Source organism: Oculina patagonica, chromosome 12 (assembly GCF_052425735.1).
Source record: "Oculina patagonica isolate OP01 chromosome 12, crgOcupat, whole genome shotgun sequence".
Lineage (NCBI taxonomy): Eukaryota > Metazoa > Cnidaria > Anthozoa > Scleractinia > Oculinidae > Oculina > Oculina patagonica.
Genome location: NC_135769.1, coordinates 22661128 through 22684314, shown reverse-complemented (window position 1 = coordinate 22684314; position 23187 = coordinate 22661128). Strand labels below are relative to the sequence as shown.

At 38.4% G+C, this 23187-nt stretch overlaps 3 protein-coding genes and 2 long non-coding RNA genes across 9 annotated transcripts in view; all 5 read left to right on the top strand.

Moving 5' to 3' along the window:
- LOC144631556 (uncharacterized) overlaps window positions 1-23187 on the top strand; it is a 71574-nt gene that overhangs the window by 39615 nt on the left and 8772 nt on the right. The gene's annotated exons all lie outside the window — the stretch shown is intronic.
- The window catches only part of LOC144631558 (uncharacterized), a 102878-nt gene that overhangs the window by 75142 nt on the left and 4549 nt on the right, over window positions 1-23187 (top strand). Inside the window, exon 3 of one of the 3 annotated variants that reach the window (XR_013566764.1) lies at window positions 16391-16860. The exons of the other annotated variants lie outside the window; for them this stretch is intronic. The gene's annotated coding sequence lies outside the window, so the exon portion shown is untranslated. Of the gene's footprint in view, window positions 1-16390; window positions 16861-23187 lie in introns of those variants that run through there. 3 annotated transcript variants of the gene reach the window in all.
- LOC144632758 (uncharacterized) lies at window positions 143-3393 on the top strand. The gene is made up of 3 exons (XR_013566939.1): window positions 143-1521; window positions 1891-1960; window positions 2783-3393. It is a non-coding gene; the product is annotated as an uncharacterized LOC144632758 (long non-coding RNA).
- On the top strand, window positions 6081-7651 carry LOC144633118 (uncharacterized). Its single transcript, XR_013567004.1, has 3 exons — window positions 6081-6331; window positions 6886-6950; window positions 7513-7651. It is a non-coding gene; the product is annotated as an uncharacterized LOC144633118 (long non-coding RNA).
- Window positions 17912-19540, top strand: LOC144631557 (uncharacterized). Its single transcript, XM_078490009.1, has 2 exons — window positions 17912-18293; window positions 18959-19540. The coding sequence occupies exon 2, from the start codon at window positions 18959-18961 to the stop codon at window positions 19334-19336; it is 378 nt and encodes a 125-aa protein (XP_078346135.1). The 5' UTR covers window positions 17912-18293; the 3' UTR covers window positions 19337-19540.

Here is a 23187-nt window from a genome sequence, read left to right as displayed (position 1 = left end):
AAAATTCGAGATCATATGACATGAAGTGTTTGTTATTGGTCAGAATTTGAATAGACCTTATATGACGTAAAATGGCAATACAACAATATACACTTCCAAAAAGTTCAGACACAGCACTAACCCTTTGAGCTCAGGAAAGTTTCTATGCTTCACACCAAAACCCTTGATTTAATTTATTTGGGCGGGAAGATAAAATTGACTTGTAAAAAGACAACTCTAGGACTAAATCATGTTGGTACCTGGCTCTGTATTCTACATCTATCTTGGTACGCTTTGAAATCAATTTGAGCGGCAGTTTAAAACTAAATCTTCGTTCTCGGCAGAATGGGTTAATTAATTTGGGCGGGAATATTAAACGATGAGGCTATAAGCAGCATTATATTAAATCCTCAATACAATTATTAATAAATTGGAGCGAACTAGTCGAAGCTAGTGTAAATTACAATGGAACAAGCTCGAAACAAGCCATTGTGTGCGATCGGCTACAGTGCCAAATGCTAGTTTATTTAGGAAGCAAGGCATCAAGAGGCTAGTACTGAGCCATAAGGACAGCTTGATTTCCGTGTTAAAATGTTGTCTGTAAGGGAATGACAATCTGAAATGAAAGCTCGGACACGAAGAAGTCCAGTTTTTAGATACAACTTGAACAAATCTAACTCTGGAACCGAATATGTTACCAAAGCCGCACAGTTGCTTTGATAATTTGTTTATTCATGCACTGGCAAGTACACGAACAGCGACACATGAACTATCTAAATGTATCTCAGTTATTATAAGTTAACATTGCTGGTCTTTAATCGGGGAAAATAATTAGGAATAGACCAGATTTTCAGTAGTTGATAGTTTGCAGCCAACCCTTTCCTCTAAAAAATATGCACATCGAGGTTAACTTTAATAAAATCACTGATGTAATTTCTTCTTTCCATTACCATTTGGTTGTATCAACATTTTATTCATATGCATAGGAAAAAGTTAAGAGCTAGCTTATAGCTCGAGTGGCATTTACAGTATCAAAACAGGTCTAGGTTCACCGTTTCCGCTGTAAAAAGGCCTTGAGCCGAGGGATGGGAGGCTCTGGGGACGAAAAAGGAAAGAAAATGCCGAAAGGAGGGATTTTCAAAATTCAAGGCGCGCGAACGCGCGAAACATAAACTATTTTATTCGAAAACAATTTATATATTAGGAAAATTGTGTTATTTCAAAAATATATGCTTACCCAGCACTTTCAGTTTTCGGGGGAAAAGTCCCTTCTTTTGTCTCGAAAGAATTTCATCAAAACATCTGAAGATATTGCATCATATAAACGAAAATAACAACTGAAATGCGTAGATTAAGCAGTTTTAATATAGAGGTAGGGAAATACCCTTACATGATCGGCCAATCAGATTTAAAAATTTAAGATAAACTCAAATAAACATGATGTCATGGGGTCTATATTAATTCGGGAGACAGAAGCGCGAAATTCAAATCAGTTGAGAAATCATTTCGCCACAAGATCATTGGAATTGCACTTCTAGAGAGGTAAGTTAGTTTCTTGATTTCACTTTATCCATCGTATTTTCAGTAGAACACCATATTCCTTCGAGAGGACCACATTACAGTCAGTTTACAAGCCTGATAAATTTGCAACTGCGTGTCGCGTGCGATCTGTTTAGATACCGTGTTAAATCACTCATGTTATAAACCTGGTCGTAAATCATAAATAATTCGCGATCGTTAGTACATGTCGAGCAACTTCGTTTAGTAACTGTCTCTTGAGTTCCTTCAAAGAATTTTTTCACAGTTTTATAACAGTAGTTTTATGCAAAGAAGTGAATGTCTCAGTATCACTGCAAAAAGTGTCAATGCAATTGTGCAACTTGTTTATCGACCGTGTTTTTTTCTCTTTAGTAGACTGAGCCACAAACCGAAATCGTCTGTTCCAGCAGCTTGGTCAAGGAGATAGACATCTATACCGAAGGTGAGAACAATTTTTTTCTTGATACTTCACAGTCATAGCCTGAAACAGATCGATTTTTCGCGTCTGCATGTTGGCTTGACTGTCTGACCTTCGTTCTTCAAGCAAACTTGCTCTTAATCGGCAGTTGTACCAGATAACTGCTGACATCCCAGTCTAGGTTTCGAATTCTCTTGTATCTTTTCATCGCGATCGAGCGAACATGTGGAAAACTGCGTTTAAAACATGATTCAGTTTTAACTCGTGATTGCTGAGTTGACCGCTTCCTGAAAGGAGTCACGCAACACAACAAGCGGCGACAACAGTCGCTGCGGGCGGTTGTTTTTTTTTTTCAACGTCGAACGTTTGCTGAATGCAAGGCAATGTTATTATAGTAATGCCCAATCAATCCAGAGACATTGTCGCAGCACACAAGATATGTATGGAATAAACAAAGTACATGTACTAGGTGCGCGCGCGCAGCTTTTGGTTAAAAAACAAATTAATCGTAACTCCAAGGATTATTTCGAGCGTGAAAAGTTTGGAAGATTCTATATCCTTTTCTGTTTTTGTTCACCCAGTATCTCAATGAAGAGCCCATGGCACTTATAAACTGTGATTTTTACCCGGGCTTTCACCCGTCTTTAGTTCTAAGCTATCTGCATCAATCCATCGCCCCACCCCCCACCCCCCTGCCTCCACACTCTTTTTTTTTTTTTTTTACGGGTTAACACTTTACTGAGTGGAGTCATAGCTAGGTGTTAGGATATACACGTATTGTAGAAAACTAGAGAAGGCCATTAGACCTATTATAATTAACAGGAATCTTTTCTTGTTTGTCAACAGATGGCTAATGACATTTGCGACAATCTTATACATAAACAGTGGCAGAACTTCACTGATGCCTCGATAATACCTCACGTGGGAGGTATTTACGTGATTGGGGTTAGACGGCCACGAGAACGGAAAGTCCTATACCTGTATCTAGGACATTCTATTGATGTCCATGACAGAATTCAACAGCACCGATATGGAGAACAGAAGATTGACGGTTTTATTAAAAGAAACTATAGAAGAAACGGCGGAAAGGATTTGAGGGTGAAGTGGATTCAAGATCCACACCATAAGTATACTGAAGGAAAGTTTATAAGGTGCATGGAAAACAAGATTGGGTATAACCTTAAATATAACATGAACGGTGGAAACAACTAAATTCAATGTGAAGTGCATGTTTTAATTTCTTTCTTACATATTCTGAAATTATTTTATTTCAATTTTTTGTTTCTACTGTAAGCGCAAACTAATTAAAAAGCTGAAACATTTGTAAGTTAAAATCGAAACTCCCCTGTAATTGTTAATATTAAGTTACATCTGCGAAGACAATGTTTCACCTTAGAGGTTACATTTGAAAGTCTGGACTAAATTGTGAAGAATAAATAAATCGCCACTTAGAGTTATTTCTGTGTTTTCTCTCAGTAGACTATTGATTTGCAGCGTTTCCAGTAAATGTGTGAACTTTGTTCCCGAAAGCAAAGCGTGCAATACAAGTTTTTTTTTTCTATTTTTTTGAGACAAATAAGTACGAATCATCGGGGGATTTGTTAGCCTCGTCATGATCATTACTTGCAGCTCATATAGCCCGGCAAGTTTTTGACAAGACATTACTTACGATAGTGCTGGGAATATAAAGTTTGTACGGCTTGACCAAATTAAATTAAAAGTAGGCTTACATACCGAACTGTGTCAAATACTACAAACTTAAGATAAGTTTCATGATCTTTATTCAGAAGATTGATTGCAATTCGGGACCCCCCTTATTGCACGATGCATCAACTGACAACTTTAAAATCTTGTTTTCTGAAAAGTTGTCAGTTGATGCATCGTGCAATAAGGGGGGTCCCGAATTGCAATCAATCTTCTGAGATCATATAACTAAAATTTACCTTCAACGATAGAAATTAGTTTAGCTAGATTGTTCTGGACCACCAAATAATTCGCAAAAGCCGGAGTTAGTGAGGTGCTCCAATTTCGTGCGCATTAAAGCTCCTCTAAAGCCCTGAAACATTCTTTTACATGTAGAAACGTCACACTTGAGTAATCAATTCTCGTTAGACATATACACAAGTCGAACAGTCTGTGCTTTTCCTCCCTGGAGAACTCTGTTACATGGAAGTCCCCTCACCTTCCGCGACTTTCGTTCTCTTCGAAAGAGGAGCAAAAGCTGTACGAGAAAAGCACCTGCGCGCCTTTTCCGCTCAAATCTGGTGTTTCTTCTTGGCACCACGTGTAACACATTGTAGCAGGAGCTGGAGAATTACATTTGGAAAACTGTAAGGATTTAGAAGAGGACCATGTTCAATATTTCCGGACTGCTTACAGCATTTGAACTGATAGCCGCCACTGTGTAGGCGTCATTGAAATCAGAAATCAGAAAAGATCTGTAGACATTCGAGAATCAAAGCGTGAGTCGAAATCAACCACTGTGACCATCGTTACCTACTTTGGCCGCAGTAGTCATTGCTTGTCTCATTTCCTTGCTGGGTTTAGTCACAGTATCGCCTCTCAAATCAATCACACGGACTCCAGATCGCTGCTAATCACAATATTTTGTTCTACACCACTCGTATACATGCTGCTGAATTCTCTTCCTGTAATTGCGAACTTTTTTCGTATTTCACAATCATAGGCGTACGAGGCGGGGGGGGCGAGGGGGGCTGCAGCCCCCCCAGTGCCGAAATGTTTCGGGCAAAATGCTAAGAATTCGGGCAACAAGCCTAGAGAAAAAATAGAAAATAAGCCGACAATTCTCAAATCCCAACAATATATTTAAAACGAATTACATTAACAGAAAAAGTATTGAAAATATACCGAACTTTGTGGTTCAAAAGTCCAAATTTCTTATTTATCTGCTTTCGTTTCCCCTCTCAAATTGCTATAATCATGTTGGATTTTTCTCGCAAATTCTGCGTTACCCCTCAGTTTGGTTCAGTTGCAATCAGCTTTTTCATAGCTTGGGCGTTTGCGCGCGGTGGATCTGTTGTAAGACCTTGAAACAAAACTGTTTCAAATGTGATGAAGCTAATGCTTTTGACTCTAATGTAAAGTTCTTAGCGCTAGCTCAAAACTTTCAAGGAAATGTTTTAACCCATTCATCTCTAAATGTTTCACACGCTTTTGTAAAACTTTCAAGCGGGGAAAAGTCACTTAAGTTCGCTGAACTAAAGTGAATAAATAAAATATTTTGGAAGAAAATGGATTCAGTGCATCGACACTTTCGGGCAACGCCACGAAATTAATAATAGGAAACAATAATTAAGCAAGCAGGCAAGGTTTGTACACAACTTTTTGTGTAGTTTATTCGTCTATTTCAATGCACGTTTTGTTGTCCATTGCCTCTTTATTCGGCTTTCAACCCATGCCGTTTTTTTTTCGGGCATAAGATCTCCGCCCCCCCAGGTCCGAAGGAGCCCGTACGCCTATGTTCACAATATGAACAAGTTTAGATCGAGAGGCGTTTCAAGAATGTTGATATCGATGAGAAGAAACATTAAGAATTCCCCGTCAAACAAAGTATCAATTTCCCACGAAGTCCAAAGAAAACGGAACGGCCGACATACTATTCCCGACTGGCAAAAATTGTCAGGCGTCTAAAGAACGCGAAGTACTGGGGAGGAAGGCTCTGAATTCATTACCCAAGTGGACAAAAACATGAACTGGAAAAATATGGGCGCGAAACACGAACCGTATTAGCAGAAAACAAACTATATATCAGAGAAATATAAACGAATAAACGATGACTAAATTGCTTCACTTATCCTAGGAGTGCTCTGTTCATGAATATGCAGAGCTAAATACAAATATAAAGACAGAAAGTAATTGTAACTCCGGCCGAGTTTCACGCACTAAACTCGGAGCCTGTCTTTATATTTGTATCAGAGAAATATTCAGTGTATTCTTTCAAAAATATGTTTTGCCAGCAATAGCGGTTTTGGAAAGTGTAAGAGTTGGCGGGGGGGGGGGGGGGGGAGTGAGGATCCATTCTTTTGTGGCAAAAGAAGATTGTAGAAACAACCTGAAGATATTGCATCATATAACAACAAAAATGTGCAAATCAGCAGTTTATAAAGGGAAATATCCCTTTACTTCGTTTATAGCTAATAATACAGGTAGGGAAATAACCCTTCACTGATGGGCCAATCAGATTTAAAGATCTTGAAAAGAGGTCTTTGTTATTGGCCAGAGAAGAGACAAACATTACGTCATCGCAGCCAAGGCCAAGGTCTTGATTGGGGCTATATATTCCGGTGCCTGAAACGCGCCAAGTTCAAAAAAGCAAACACTTCGATCGGAAAAAGTTTTTATCCTCAAGACAGAACGGAGTTGAAGAAACTCGAGGTAAGATACTTCCTTCAGTGCTACTTCTTTTCGTTCGATAAATTTACCAATTTATTTCAACAGACAAAAGAAATGAAAACGGTTAAATGTCTGAAATGTATGTTTGACTTATATATTGCAGTTGATCGTGCGTTATTCCTTCTAGTCATGTCTATACACTGATAAGCTTTAGGCCTTTCACGTCGTATTAATAAATGTTACGTAGAGGCAGTGAAACGATGTTTCCATATTTGTTACTCATCTGGGTTGAAATTTAGACTAGGACAACGTGTGAGTAGTTCCTTGTTTTCGTAGTCCGTCGAGGTTGAAGCGAAAAAAGGAGCGCGGGTGGAGAAATGGCCGTTGAGAATCCATTTTTTCACTTGCGTTCTTTCTTTGCTTGACGCTCGGCGGACTACAGAAACAAGGGACTGCTGACCCAGCCTAGATGAATAGACGAAATCTATGATCTATTGCAATGTGGGCAAGTTCTAGATAGTCTACAGTAGTTAGCCGTAGCTAGTACAGGGGCACTAGCAAACGAAGCAATACTTACACCAATTTGTTTATTACAGCGCACAAGAAGCTTTGACAGTGAATCCTGTGAAGTCTCGTGAAGTCGGCTTCCTAATCAAACAAGGTAAAAACGTAGTTATACCAGCTTTCTTTTCACATTCGCTACCTACGATCGATCGCGATATATACTGGCTTGCTCATGGCCACATATTTATTTATAAATTGATTTTTTTCACGGTGTTTTGCTCCACTGGTAGAGTTAACAGGGCTTTCCTGTGTACCCAATGATAAAAAACGATTGTTAAAATAAAAAAAAAGGTAGATATTTTTACTGTAGAAATTATTTTGTTGACTAAGCTCGAATCGGATAAGAAGTACGATTTCTCAGAAACTTGTTTGCTCAAGCGTGAAAGTATCTTTCCTAGAAAGAGTCACGTCACGCAAGAAGCACGCGAAATTGTCGCGAGATCGCGTGCCCTCAACTTTGTCCCAGGGTCCTCGTGACGAAGGCCCTGGAGTTTCTGTGTTGGACTAGGCTGATTTGGAGCGATTTTAGTTTCCGCTGTAAAAAGTTTAGTTAATTTATTTACGAATTGAATAATCACAGTTATTGCATTGAATTTTCCATGGAGAAGATAGATGAACCTCAATTTCAAAATATTAATTATTATTTGCATTATTTTTAGTGTGCCTAGTTCCAACAAAATGGTTTCAAACATTTGTCAGCGGTTGTTGCAAAAAGAATGGAGACCATACGATCTGGAAAACGTCCCCGATATAGAAGGGATTTACTGCATTGGCATCCTCTCTGGCGTTCCTTATGGTCAATGGCAACTGTTCGGGGAACCAAAAGTCCTTTATGTCGGGCGTAGTAATGATGTCCACAGACGACTCGGCGAGCATAAACGCCAACACTTACAGATTGACGAATTTGTTAAAGAGGAATTCGAGGAAAATGGCGGCGAAAATCTTCGCATAAAATGGATCAAGGAAAAGAATGAAGAAACCGTCGAGATGGAATACATTAAATGTATTGCACACAAATTACACCACTGGCCAAAGTATAACATTAAGCGTTGAAATTAGTACCTAGTGGAAGTAACAGTAGGTTTCAGATGGTCAGAGTAACCGTTTGTAACAATATTAAACCTCAACTTTTATGGTTCAGTTAACTTTTAATGAATTGTATACAGCTACAGTGATTTTGCAAGTTCGTAACAGAGCAAGTTATGTATCGTGTTTTTTTTAATAAATTCAATTCTTAGTGAATGTGTGAACTTTGCTCCCGCAAGCAATGCGTGATATATACTTAGGCGTTCATTTTTATTTTGCTTTGGATTAAGCGGCAGGTTGACACAGTTGGCCAAAAAATAGCATTCATGGCGAATTTGCGTACCCCTATTCACCCCCTCCAACACGCAGACTTCTCATATGGCCTTCTTGCGTTAGCTTTGACTATTGCGTTAGCTTTGCGTTAGCTTTGACTAGATGTGTTGTGTGACCATTTGCATTCTGATAGTTTTTATTTGTCGAGGCGTGATCTATCATCTATGGAGTTTTCTAAAAATGGATGCAAGGATTGCCACCAATGCAATTCTTGATCCTCGATAAATATTGTTATAGCTTCCATGTACATTAGCGTCATAGTTATTTTTATTTCCTTAGGCCATCCCATTTTTCTCTGTTTAGCGTCGTCCGACCGACCCCGATTTTCGTGTTTTCAAAAAATTGTTATACAGAAGGTAATGAAGGCAATGACACATTATTTTAAATAATGGTTCATCCTTTTTGCGCTGCTCTCGTTTGATTTTAACCACGACGTCGAGTTTTCCTTTCTCCATTGCCACCATGTTGACTTTGTAACCATGCCTTTTTTCTCCGTCATCGTCGGCCGCCATCTTGAGAGAGAGTTTATGCATCCTCGGAGACCCAGCGGCAGTTAGTGGGGGCGACGGGCAGCTTATCGGGACGACGGGATCTTCGGGCGAAAGTTTACAAGAGCGTAACAGCCCCTGGGCACTTTGTCTTACCGAACCAGTTCCAGAAGCGTTTGAACTCCTTCCTCCTGGAGTTTATGATGAGTCTTGGCAGCTTAAAAAAGGAAGTTCTGCAATTGGTATGATTGGTTTTATTTTCATTTTGTCGCAGGGACTTGTCCCCGGAACAGTATTTAGTGCAGCGAACAGGCTCCCCACCTCCCCAAACAATCGGTGCGCGAGCAAGCGAGTGTGTGGAGCCTTCCCTTTTCTTCCTCAGGCCACGCTGGGCTCGCCTCTTTTGCCGAATTTCCTTTTTTTTTCGCCCTATTGAATTCACCACTAGAGGGTCTGTTCACAGGCAAAACAGTATACACACGAGGGTATAATTGCGACCTGTCCCTACAATTAAATTTAACAGTTGGATTAGTAGGACGATTAAGTCCCCCTCATTTTCTTTTGGTTTCCGCGACAAAATACTTTTTGGTGAAAATAGGACCGGTAGTTCTCACGAAGGGATTTGTCCCCGTGATTTGTTGATATCCCTCCTACATCCATCATCATATATGCATAGTCTGTCTTAGAACTAAGGAAGAAAGAGTTTAAAGCGTCTTTATCACATCCTTTACCCTCAGAATATTGAATAAATGATCACTGATTTTTTTTCAATATGTCTTACCTCTGCCATCGTGGGAAGCACGAAGTCATTCAACATGCACTCATTTACTGCCTGTCAATCTAAATAAAAGGTCCTGCAGTTTGAACCAATCATATCGAACCCTGACCTGGGAGAGTTTTTTCATTGGGTTCTAAATTTATACTGAGATGTAATGAAGGTAATGAAGATTTCAACGAGATTAGTTCGTTCGATTCTGGCAAAGGTAAGTCAAGATTATGTTAGTCTGTTTCTTTTATTTGGGAAGCAAAAAAATTGTGATTTTGAAATTGAATATCTAGACGTATTTTGGTCGGTCTGATGTCCTTATATGTGTAGTAATATAAATCGAGTAGCGGAGTCATCAATGCAAGAGAAAGCTGTACTTGAGCTTCCACGATAAATTATCTAGCCGTTGCACGTGTTTTTATGCGAGTTGTCTAATCTTCTGATTATTTTGGACAAAATCCTATTAGACATCGCTGAATGCAGTGAGTCAGTCTGTTCCTGATCTTGAAGTTTGCGTTTTCTGACAGCAGTGTAAGAGTAGGCTTTTGTACATTATGCTAGCATTTCTTCGAGCATTTTAGTGAGGCAACAGCATTGAGCATTATTCGAGCATTTTAGTGGCATTTTCTCGGAAAATTGATATTTTTTCCCAGAAAATAAAAAAGAATTTATTTTTTTAGAGAAAATAAAGACTAAAACTCAAAATTCAACAACAAATAACTTTTTTTAGAGATAGTCAACTACTTTCTATACTTAACCTCGTAGATAATTTCGAGAATTATGTTTTTTTGGCCATATTTATGAACTTGTAAACGATGTTGTTGTTACTTGCAACACTTGTACGTTTTTGTAAGTGTTTACAGTTAACACCATGTTAAAAACTTTAAAATTAATTAACAAAAACCGGTTGTGTAATGAGCATAATCCGAGCATTTTAGTAACTTTTTTGTGGGAGACCGAGCATTTTAGTGAGAAAAATTGAGCATTAAGGTGGAGCATTTTAGTGGGGAAACAAAAGCATAATGTACAAAAGCCTATGTAAGAGCTAAGATACAGAATGCGAGCATTTTGTCCTCAGTAATAATAACTATAAATAGTATACATCGAACGCTGGGTAACTTTGATAAATTCATATCATTTTTAATTTTCGGCCACTGTAGTAGAATGTTAGCCTACAACTATTTGGTCCGTTTGCATTTCCTCCAGAATTATTTTTTAGTTGCTCAGAATGATCACAATGTCAAGTTTGTATGAACCATTTCTTCCGTAGGGAAAAATTAGGAGGACGCGTTTCACTTTCACGGTTTCGACCAGGTCTAATTCGGTTCGGAGTTTAACCTTCTTAGCAAGGTAAGTAGCAATGCTATAATTCTTTTTCCGTTTTAACTCGCTTGGAACAATTTCTTATGAAACCTTTCAAAGTCAATTTATAATGTGGTACGTTTTACTTAGCGTAGTTGTGGACTCGTAACATAATGAAACTGGCTAAAACAAGCAACATCTATTTGTTGTTGAATATGCAAAAACGTGTAATTCGTCAGAGCTATTTATTTTTATGACCGGTAAATTTTATACACACATATTTATATTTTTAAGAACAAGGACAGCCTTTCGATTCTAGAAGACACATATTTCGATAGAAACTTAGCTTCATTATCGTCAGTTCCTGAGTTAATTTAATTTACTGATATGATTTCAAGAGATAGATGGAAAAGGTCGGTTAATGCTTGAAAACGTTTAATACTTACGAATTGAGAAAGTGCAACTGTAACAAAAATGTTACAAAGAGAATGTGAAACTGACATGAATGTGTGATTTAAAATGGGTTGTTCCCAATTATGAGAGCATTCGCCTGTTGTTTAGTGATATTATTTTAGGTGTGTGTTGCCGCGACTGTTATATCACTTTCTTTAGTTTAATCTTTTGATCAGCGTAGTCCGCTTATTCTTTAATTGATGTAAAAACTCAGTCTCTATTTCTTAGATGGCCTCTAGCATTTGCCAACGTCTACTTGCTGAAGAATGGAGGTCTTACGCCGATGATCTTGATAAAGCACCACAAGTTGAAGGCATTTATACAATCGGCTTCTTGCACCCATATGGAAGCGTTCGATACATTTACGTGGGACACTCAAGCAACATCCACAAGCGGGTTCAGAATCATAAAAGTAAAGACAAGCTGATGCTTAATGAGTTTGTAAAACAACAATTCCGTCTAAATAATGGAAAAAATTTACGAATTAAATGGATGGAGGAGAACAATGGCGAATGTGTAAGAGGGGAATACCTTGATTGTATGTACTCAGAACTCGGTTATTGGCCAGACTTTAATAAGGAACTTGAAACACGATGCAACTAAGTCGCGACAGTCTTTTTTTTCCAGGTCGTCAATGCCTATGCATGATTTTGAGCGGGACATGTTTATTTGCCAACGATCTTAATTATAAGTTGTGTTTTATTCACTTCCTATATTCAATAGGACGAATAAGGTTCACTTAAATGTACTACAGAGACTGCAACCTGTGTCAATTATGCTAGCATTGTTTTAGAAATTTTTGTATGGCAAATACATTTTGAGTAATGCTACGTTTTAGAAACAAAAAATTCTCTGAAAAATTAATTAACAACACTCTTTAGGTTGTAAGCATAAAAAAATGTTCTGGAGCCATTTAATCGAATACTCCACTGTAGAAAAATAAGAAAACACTGTAAGAAAAAAGATGGCGGCTGCACATTTTACCACAATACCTTGCGAACCTAACAGAATTTTTTACCGAAATTTGTCCCAGTTCTAACATTAACATTGTGTATGCTAAGTTTGAGTTTTTAAATCTTTTATGTACGTTTTTATAAGTATCTAAAGGTTTTTCGTGTGCTAAAGGTTTTTCGTGTGCTAAGAACGTAACTATGGGAAAATGTACCAGTCGCCATCTTTTTGCGTTCTGTGGATTGAAAGTGACCTTGCGTTAAGCCCGGGCCAAACGAGGATGAATGTTGATGAGAGTCCAAACTCTCACTCACTCTCGTTTGGCATGTAACTCTCATGCACTCTCATCGACTTTGAACGTGCTCAAATTTTTCATAAGAGTGGATGATAGTTTGGTGAGCCTTCATTCTCGTTTGGCCAGAGTTAATGATAGTTGATGAGAGTTAACGAAAATTCTCATCAGAATCAACTCTTATCAACTGTCATCCTCATTTGGCAAGTTGAAGACTTGATGAATTTTGTACACTTCACAAATGAGAAGAATTTTTTCAGGGGAAATTAAATGGTTTGGCTAGCCCTATGTTACCTTTATCAGTATGGATTCTTAGACGCGTGCGGAAATGCAACAAATTTGTTCTTTCTTCTCAGAAACATTTAATCCCGTCAAAAAGTTCAAAACACAATCTGTGGACAGTCAGTCAAACTGCTACAGTGGACTAGTACAGTAAGAACTGATGAAACGCATTGTTACTTCATTAACTAGACTTTCAATAAAGTCCTTCGTCTTTACTATGACGCGCCGGGATTATGACCTATCACGACTTGCGTCGCTCGTTTTCGCGATTTCGTCGCTCACTAGGCCGCTTCGCGGCCTAAACCTCGCTTCGCTCGCTTAATTTTCGTGAGTTCGACTTGCGACAAGTCTATATTAAACTTCATCTGAATATTCAGTCGACTTGCTTGCAAGCATGTTGGGTGTTTTCACCAAACAAAAGCACGATTTATTACGTTCTAAAAGCATTGCGCGCTGCAAAACAACAAGCTAAGCTTGCTGTTTGACGCAGCAAAACAGTTTCAGTCGACAGCGTTGTACGGTGGCGTTTTCAGCCTGGTCAACTTCTTAGCAGGCCTTGCATACATTTGATCCTGCATTTCTCGGAAATGTCACACTCCAGGTAATTTCTGGGTGAGAAATTTTTTATATGGGATCCGGAAAAATTTTAAGAAAAAAATTTTCTTTAATTTTCACTTAAATCTTGACTTTCGCCTCGCCTTTTCGTTTATTATTATCGCTTCCCGTTCGAAGATTCCAAACATGCTTACAGTGTAAGCTAGTGTATACCTTATTATAGGAAATTAACGATACATGTTATTAACGCGAATTTCAAAAATTCGCGTTAATTTTATTGATGTAAACACGTTTACTGAAAGCATTTAACCAGAACTTTTCTTAAATGCGCGTTAATTGCCAACGAGACAGCCGAGCCAAGAGGTGAGGCTGTCGAGGCGGCAGAATCATAGAGCCGTGTGCGTATGAGTGTATAGGCAGAGAAAATCTTACGTTCTGCGTAAGGGACTTTTTTTTTACCATATTTGGGTGTAAGTAAACCCCATATTTGGGTTGTATTGTTCTTCCCAACTGGTTCCCAGTCTCTCACTCCTTGCTAGAGAGCAAATGACCAAAATGGCGTCCACGCGGCTCGCTGTTAAAATTTTCAATGTGGTCATTCATCCCTTTACCGATAAATACACCTTTAGGGAACTATAAATCGAAAGAGAATACCCTTCAGAATATTCGACCGCCGAAAAAATAAACATCAAGGTCTTCAAAGCGATGAAATAATCTTTCGACTTTGGAGTCCTTTAACTAGTTTACGATCGAAGAGAGAGACATGAAAATCAAAACGGACTGTTGACTTCAAATAGAGTTTTCTTGACTTATGAGAATGCTGAAGTCGGGTAAATGCTTCCTTTTAGTGTTGATTGTGTTTATAGTAATTTTTGACCGATGATTTATTCCAAATCAAATACCGTTTATATTTTATTTGGCACGCATTTTCGCTCCGCGTAGGAATAACATCAATTCAAAGCGACTCTCACTAAAATTACTGCATGTCATACACACAAGAAAATAAAGTTGTTTGCTTCTAACGGCAAATGTAATGTTAACTTGAATAAAAATTTTGTCTCCAAATAATCCTTGACCGTTCAAGTTAGCGTAGCAGACATCTGTGTACGTTTTTTAGTGTGTTTAAAAGAGTGCGCGATCGCGAGAATACGCGCGCTGGAAACTACGCAGGCTATCAAGCCTGTGTCATTTATGAACACCAGAGAAATAGCCCTTTTATTGCATATTACCTAAAATACAATTTTCCATAACAGTAGTCATTTCAAATATAGTTCTATCAAAAACCATTCAATATCTGTTCTTATGAACAAACATGAGTATTTCGCTCGTTGGCACTTACCGATAGGTACAACTAGTTTTATTACGCGTAAATTGTGTTCGCGCTGTTAAAATGCTTCGTTATATTCCTATAATAAGGTAATCTGATAGCCCCTAGCAGCTGTTGTTGTATGCGGTACATATACCTAAACATTTTTCTCTCTAGGCTCGGAGTAGTCCCTCGTTTTTCTCACTCACCCTAAGAAAAGTGAGGTGTTTCAGATGTCTTCCTCAAAAACAGAAGATTGGGCGAGCGAAGTATTACACAGTCAAACCGGTACCTCGACCGAAAAAGTCTCCGCTTTTTTTGGATATAAAGAACAAATCTAACTGGAACCGAAGAGGCGACGAGCTTACTAAACCGGTTTGGTCACACGCCAGCGGAAATATCCTTGGAAAAAGGAAGTCAACCATCACGACGTTATTAACTGTCAATCTTAGTTAAAGTCTTAAGCTGTTAACCAATCAAATTTAAGCCTAGTCAGGAAGAGATTTCTTATTGGTCTATAAATTTAAGTTGACATAAAAAATTATGTGACGTAATGAAGATAATGAAAGATATTTGTTGCAAATGCGTCGGGGACTTAAGTTGGGTTACACCCTTGGCTGAGGTAAGCGAATATTATTTCGTACCGTTATACGGCAGTTTTTTATTTGGGCAGGTAAACGTTCACGTTGAGACTGTTATCTGGATATATTTCAGCCCGTCTGAATCCCTTATGGGGAGTAAATGTACCGAAGAGCAAAAGCTTTGGTAAATTATCTGCCGGTTCACTAGCACGTGTACGAGCAAAATTTCAAACATGGCCACCTTTCTTGATGTAGGTGCGTCTTTGCTCGTATTATGCGAGTTGCCTGGCCTTCCCTAGTTTTCGGTGAAGAATTGTTAGAAAACTCATTAAATTAGTCTTTTTCTAGTCCTCTCCTGTTTGTTCGAAATGTGAGTTTTCTCAGTGACCTGTAAAAGTTTGGTAAACCTTTCGCCTGTAACACTGAACTATACCGTGAATCGGGTGTAACGTCGATCAAATCACTGCCTTTCATGTCGACAGTTGTAACTTAACATTGAAGTCATCAATGTTACATCTTTAGTGCATTTATATGTCATTCTTTACTTTTCTTAATTTGTTGACAATAACTTATTGCAAAATCATTGTTGTCTCAACCTTTCCTTCGTAGGTTAGATCTAAGACGTAGGCCTCGTGGCTTTCACGAGGTATCAGTCTAAGCTGTTTGTTACCTTCCTAGAGAGGTAAGTCGGTAGAGATGCTTTTATTTTCAATTTCTTACTTCCGGGCTTACTCAATTGATTTTTTTTTAGTTACATAAGTTTGAATCCGCTACTCGATGAAAAGCACAACAAAAACTTTGAAGAATATAATGTGTCGTTTTAAAAGGTATATTCGGTAAATATCGACATTCTCGAGTATTGCTGATCAAACATTGAAATTCACTAGTATTAATAAAATATGTCTTTCTTTGCAAACTATCCAAAACATACTTCTACTGAACTCGCAACATAAATGAAAATGGCCACGGAAGAAACGTTTTGAAAAACCCTTTTAACTGGAACGGGCCATGAAAGCATAACGGTGTTCTTTTAGGCCCATAAGTTGATATTTGAAACCCTCAAACAACGTATTTCAGTTACTTCGAGTTGTCAGGCGACAAGAATTTGGCAAAATTTCGCTGTGACCACACGAATTTCTTTACTTAAGTTCGGCGCAAACCGGCTTATTACCGTTGTTAATTCCGCCTTTTTTATTTTTAAGATGGCATCCAATATTTGTCAACGACTACTCGATAAAGAGTGGAAATCCTACGATAATGATCTTCACGAAGCACCTCAAGTTGAAGGCATTTATACTATAGGCCTCGTGCGAGGAAATGATGTTCGCTATATCTACGTGGGGCACTCCAACGACATACGCAGGCGGCTACAAGAGCATAAGTCGCAAAATTTGGCGATTGATGAGTTTGTAAAACAGCAATTCGCTCTAAATAGCGGGCAAAATTTACGAATCAAATGGGTAGAGGAGCAAAATGGCCCATGTGTAGAAGGACAATACCTTGATTGTATGCATCAAAAACTCGGTTATTGGCCAGATTATAACAACAAACATGGAAACACATGTAACTAAGTCTCGTTAAGAACGCATGTGCTGTATGCTTTTCTCCGGTTAGCTACTTTTTTGATTACAAGCATAGATCTGAGACTTAATAAACTGGTGACTTTTGTCCATTATACATGATTTGTCTTCTTTAGTCTACGTCCACAAGAATTGCCTGCCCGGCAACCTTTCAATATTAAAACATTAGTTAATTTGTCCAAGTTTCGATTGCTTCCTATTTACTCAAACTTTATGCAGCCCAATTGCTGAATGATCGCTTTATTCTGTAGATATAAAGTTCAGTTTTGGAGGGGGCTTAGTTTGTATGGGGTCTAGAAGCAAACCATATCTAATCTTAGGCAATCTATTGCTTGTAAGATAATTTTCCATATAAGAATTTTTTCGAGGGAGTTTGTTTACGACTGATTTTCATTCCCTCGGCAATGTTTTACAATCCTTTTCCGTCAGCCGTTAGTCCTTTCATGCAGGTTTTAACAAACTGAGTCAAAATCAGTAAGGCCTCGCTAACAACGAAGGTACTGGTTAACCAACGAAGCCGCTCGTTTTCCAACATAAATGTATCCACGAAATTTCATGTGCGCCCGTTTAGCTCAATACCTGAACACACTTATTCGATGAGCGATTCGCAACTCGCCTCAAAAAAGATAAAGTTAAAATGAAATGTAAACTTACGTTGATTCTTCTAAAATGCAACCTTGTTCCTGATAAAAAGCTTCTATTTATATAAAAACAAAACTAGGTATGTCATTCACCAGATGTATATATGAAATCAAAAATCTTTCTGTCGTTATACATGTACTGTTTTCGACTCAACAACGAAATCACTATGAATACACATTTCTAAGAAATCAGGCACTGTGACCATTTCCTAGAAAAACTGATAAGCAAGAACAGGGCATTCTGCCAAAAGCAGACAGGCGTGAAAGCAGATTAGTCTTACCCCCTGTTAAATGAATAGCAAAAGAAAAAGCTTAAATGTTTTCTTTTAATCAAAGTTTATCGTAACGCCTTTATGAGGTGCTAACTTTTACAAAGTAACTGTGGACACTTGTAAAGTTTAGAGAAAAAAATAACTCTAAATTCTTCACTTTTGTCGTGCAAAACATGTACAATGTTTATCCAAAATCTATAAACTAAATAAAAGAAATTATGTCATTCCAAAAATATGTGCTTAGCCAGCACTTGCGGTATCTTGGGGAAAAGTCCCTTCTTTTGTGACGTAAAAATGCTATGAAATTATAACAACAGAAATGTTCAAATTGACAGTTTATAAAAGGGAAATATCCCATTCTTTGTTTATATCTATTTATAAAAGTAGGGAAATATCCCTTTGCTGATCAACCAATCAGAGTTTAGAACCGTTAGAAAAGAAGTTACCTTATTGGCCAGAAGGTCGAGGTAAACTCAAATAAACATGACGTCATGGGGTCTATATAAGTCGGACGCCATAAGCGCGAAATTCAAATCAGTTGAGAAGACATTAGCTGACATTCTGTTCTCGAGATCTAATCATCGGAATCATTGAAATCTTGATTTTAAAGAGGTGAGTTAGTTTCTGAATTCCACTTTATCTCTCGTATTTTCAGTAGAACACTTTATTCTTTAGAAAGACCAAATTACTTTCCTCAAACATGTTATAAACCTAGTGAAATCCTAGTCGTGAATCACAGGGACTGTTGATGAAATATTTCGGTATTTAATAAGGGAGAGTGCTAGTCGGCCAACCGGAGCCTATTTTTGAGAGCCGCGAGTCTCTTTTACCAGCCACTGTTTTCTCACATTATTTCCGAAGTTCTTTGGTCGTTTTCACTAGCGCTTAAGCATATTAGCATAATGACATAAGCATGGTCAGAAGCACAAGCATAAGAACATTCTAGTATGTTGTTCTCACTAGGAAATGACCGCGACATAAGCATAATATAAGCTCAAACAAGAAGAACAGACATGTCCATTCTTCTTGGTCTTCTTGTGCTTACGCTTATGTTAATGTCGCGGTGATTCCTAGTGAGAACAACATGAGAAAAACAAGTGTGTTGTTCTTCCTATGCTTGACTGTGCATATGTTTATGTTAATTTTGAGTCACCCACTCCTCAAACAAACGCTTTTAGATCTAGGATCCGCTTGCCCCCTGCCCTAAATTTTCTTTGTACTTTTTTTACCGTGTACAAATAAAGATTTAATGACATCCTTCCTTTGCTTTTCAACAGATGCCTCGTAAACGAATTTGCGATAACCTCATAAATAAAAAGTGGCTGCCGTACAAGGATGCCCACATGATGCCTCACGTGCCAGGCATTTACGTCTTTGGAGTTAAGCGACCACGAGCAAGGACCATAGATTACTTCTACACGCCGCTGTACCTGGGACAGTCTATCGATGTCAATAAAAGGACTCGAACACACAGGTACGGTGTCCAGAAGATTGATGCCTTTATAAAGCGGAATCTCAAACGAAATGGTGGAAAGAACCTTGCAGTAAAGTGGATCAAGGATCCAAACCATAAGAAAAATGAACGGGCGTACATTAGGTGCCTAGAAGAGTTACTTCACACGTTGGAGTTCAACGTTTATGGTGGAAATCATTAACTGTCTGTAAACTGTAAGTTGTTAACAAAGAAACTGCTCTGTAAGTTGTTAACATGGTTACATGTTAGAGCTCACATCTGTAAGACGAGACTAAGTTGTGAAAAATAAACCTCCCGGCCATTGACGATAATCTTGGTGCTTATCTGTTTTCTGAGTACATGTGAGTAGTTCATTGAAGCGTGGAATGGATTCAGTTGTTTAAATAACTATTGTTAGTATAATTTGCAGAGGTGAATTCAATTCTGATTGGTCGAGAAGCTCGGACTATTATTCAACACATGCGCGCGCTGCCCATATATGGTCAAAATGTTAACGATATCTGTCATCCCTACATAACAGATATCCTGCGATATTCGTAGGTTGCGAAGATTCGTCCGAAATCTTGTAAAGCGCTGCACAATTACAGTTTCTCTATGTGCAAAATGTGTTTCGTTGACAATTTGTTGAATAATAAAACAATTATCCTGCTCAATCTTGCGGAATATCGTCTGATTTTAGCCAACTCGGCCTACGGCCTCGTCGGCTAAGTATCAGGCGATATTCCGCGCGATTTCGCAGGATAATTGTTAATTACGCAATATTCCCCGCGCTAGGCGGTGAATATTGCATCTGAAGGTTTGGCTACTAAGCCATGCCACGTTTGCCATCCAGGCCAGTGAACATGGCGGCATTTGCTGAATGAAAATTTCTCTCATTTAAAAGAAATCACTCCAAATCCTGGATATTTGAAACATTGGGAATTTTTCAAAGTAGCTACCAAGCCTTTTGGACCGGAAATACTTTCAAGAGATGATTTTCAAGGCATTAGAATTGATCGTAAACATGATGGTTTTGGAGATCGCACGGCGGCCATGTACTCAGTCAGATCAACTGTCAAAACATTATTTAGTTCTCTTCTCACCGGAGCTAGTAATTCCGAGAGGATTCACACAATTGCTCAGAAGTCACCAACGATTAAACAAAGGTACCAGATATCTATCTTTTTCGTAGTGTTCGTTTTGTTCCGTTTTATTGCTAAAACTTTAGTGTAAATAACGGTTTCAATCGATGAATTAAACTGGTTTACACGTATGCAAGCGAGCACTTGTGTTTGTTGTTTTCGTGTTTTCTATTGTTATTTTGCAGTTGTTGATATTCACCTCTGAAAATTATACTAAAACAATTATTCGCCTCAGGCTCAGTGATTATTGTTGAATAATCCCCTCGACTTCGTCTCGGGGATTATTCAACAATAATCACTTCGCCTTCGGCGAATAATTGTTAAGTAATTAAGTGCTCAGAAGCTCACATAATAAAGCCGTTTTAAGAGGCAACTGAGGAAAAGACTAGCCTTGGTCACAGGCTGCCCAAGCTCACGATGAGAGGAGTTCAAACGAACATAATACTGGCAAAAACTTATTCGGATCTAGAACCGAACATTATGATATTTCGACCAAAAAATCAACTTTCTTTATTCATTGTTGTCTCATCAGTTGTTATCTCATTTCTCAGGCCGATTCGAAGCCTTTTGAATAGGCTTAAAAGCGAAAACAAACTCGAAGTAGTGGAAACTCGAAAAGCCATTACTTTCGTGTATTAAAACAATTGTTATGTTAATTATTAAAACTGCTCTCATCATTGTCGTGAGCTTGGGCCTCATGTGATTTTTTTTTCAGATTTTTACTGGTCCCTTCTACAAGCCTAGACTAAAAATTTGAGAATAAACATAAACTTAGATCCTTTAGTATAAATGACTTCCGTGTTCATTTTTTTTATGAAGATAAGGCATGGGCGTATATTACAATTTTCTATTTTTGTTTGCTTCCTTATGGTAAGTCAGATACTTCAGCACTGTGTCCTGTCCTCGCTAGCTAGCAGCTAGTCTGCTTGTGTCATTTCAGAATGAATTTTGCAGAGGTATTTTAATAATTCGACCAGCCCTATTTTGATAATCATGGCTCTCTTCGACGCTCTGAAATCGCGAAAATTTGTCGAAATGGCCCCTGGTCAGCCCCCGCCATTTTTTATCTGCCGATCTGCCTCGTCCCAAGTCCCTCGCGATATTTTCCCCTTCTTATCAATCCCATCACTCACCGCTCCCTGCTCGCACCCAATCTTCCCACTCGCGCTACGCGCTCGCTACCAATCCCCCCTCGCGACTCTCTATCAGAATCCGCGCTCAATCGGCCTTGGTAAAGCCTGTGGAGGAGGCAGATTTTTAACGCCATTGAAATTATGAAAAGTGTAAGCTAAGGTGCAAGCGAAATCTTATCGCATTGTTGTAAGTTGTATTACTGGAAGTCTGTTTAATAACCTTTAGCACTTTCACAGTGATTTCTTTAGTTTAGACACGCTCTGCATAAAATATTACACCAAAACTCTCGTATGTAAAAAAAACCACTGTTGGGTACTGTTGGACAGTTCCCTTCCCTCTCCACACAAAAAAATGTAGTTAGATCCGGTCAATAAATTAAAACGCATCCGTGGACAATCAGTCAGATTGCTCCAGTGGACTTGTACAGTAAGAATTGAAACACGTTGTAACTTCAATTATACATTGACACAACTTTCCTTGCAAGCTTGTGGGGTGTTTAATTTTCGCCAAACCAAAAGCCTGGTTTTCACTAGCGACGCAAGCACAAGCGCAAGCACAAGCGCATTTGCATATTGTCACGAAGTTAACACCATTTATTGATGCGAACCTGTAATTCCTCTTAAACTTAACAGAGATTTTATTTGATAAATAGGGACACCATTTCCTTGGCAATCTATTGATACTTTCAAATTCGATTGAAGAAACGCCGCATGTCTACAAACAACGACTTTTGAAACTCTACTTTTTTGATACGAATTGAATAAGGAGATTTGGAATTTTGCCTTCAGCCAAACGCAGCAAATGACACAAGTTTACTGAACGTTTTTCTATTGTTCGGGACTTGATTTGTCTTATGTAAAAGTTTCGTATCATTTCTTTTTATATTTAGCATGTAGCAGGGGATCAAACATGCTGAATATTTTTAGGTCAAATTTAAGTACTTTCCACTGTCTGACAGTTTGATTGACATTTCTCCAAAACAATAAACAATTGAACCAAAATATTGCACATGGTTAATGTACTAGTGAAGTTACACAAGTGTGCCAAATTTGAGGGAAATCGGTAAGATGCGCTGTAGACTCGCCTGCATGGTTCTCGTGCGGACTCACTCTTAAGTCTCTCAAGAAAACATGTGTTGTATACTTTTCACAGTAGCCACTGTTCATAATTGCAAGCCTAAATCTGAGATTGAATAAACTTGTAAGTTTTGTTCATTACAGCTGACTTGTCTTTAGTTAGTCTTACGGCCGCGTGCTCGTGAATTTTACGAGACAACTATTCAATATTGCAAGTAAATTTATATTTTACTGTTATTTTGTTTTGTTTTGTTTTTGTCAATTGGTCCTACTTCAGCTAGCCTAGTGGCGCAACTGCTCAATAATTTTTATTCTGTAGATACATTTTTTGAAGGGATCTTGTATAGTTGAGGGCCAACTGAACTAACAAATCATATCTGACCTAAATTGCTTGTAAGATCATATAGTGCAAGAGTTTCTGAAGAAGTTTTGTTACTGAAGACTGATTTTCAGATGCCCTTTCCTGCAGGTTTTAGTGCAGAGACAAAATGAAATCCTCACTCACAACGAAGGGACTGGTTTACCAACGAAGCCACCCGTTTGCCGATATAACTGTATTCACAAAATGTTATACACGTCTTTTATCAAAACCTGAGCACAGTTATTCGAGGGGCTATTCGAAACTCGTCTTAAGGGAATGAAAATGCAATCATGTAAAGTCTCGTTAATCCTTCTTATATGCGACCCTGATCCTGCTAAAA

Excerpts from the sequence above, each read along its gene's own strand:
- LOC144631557 (XM_078490009.1), top strand. The coding sequence starts at position 18,959 with ATGCCTCGTAAACGAATTTGCGATAACCTCATAAATAAAAAGTGGCTG.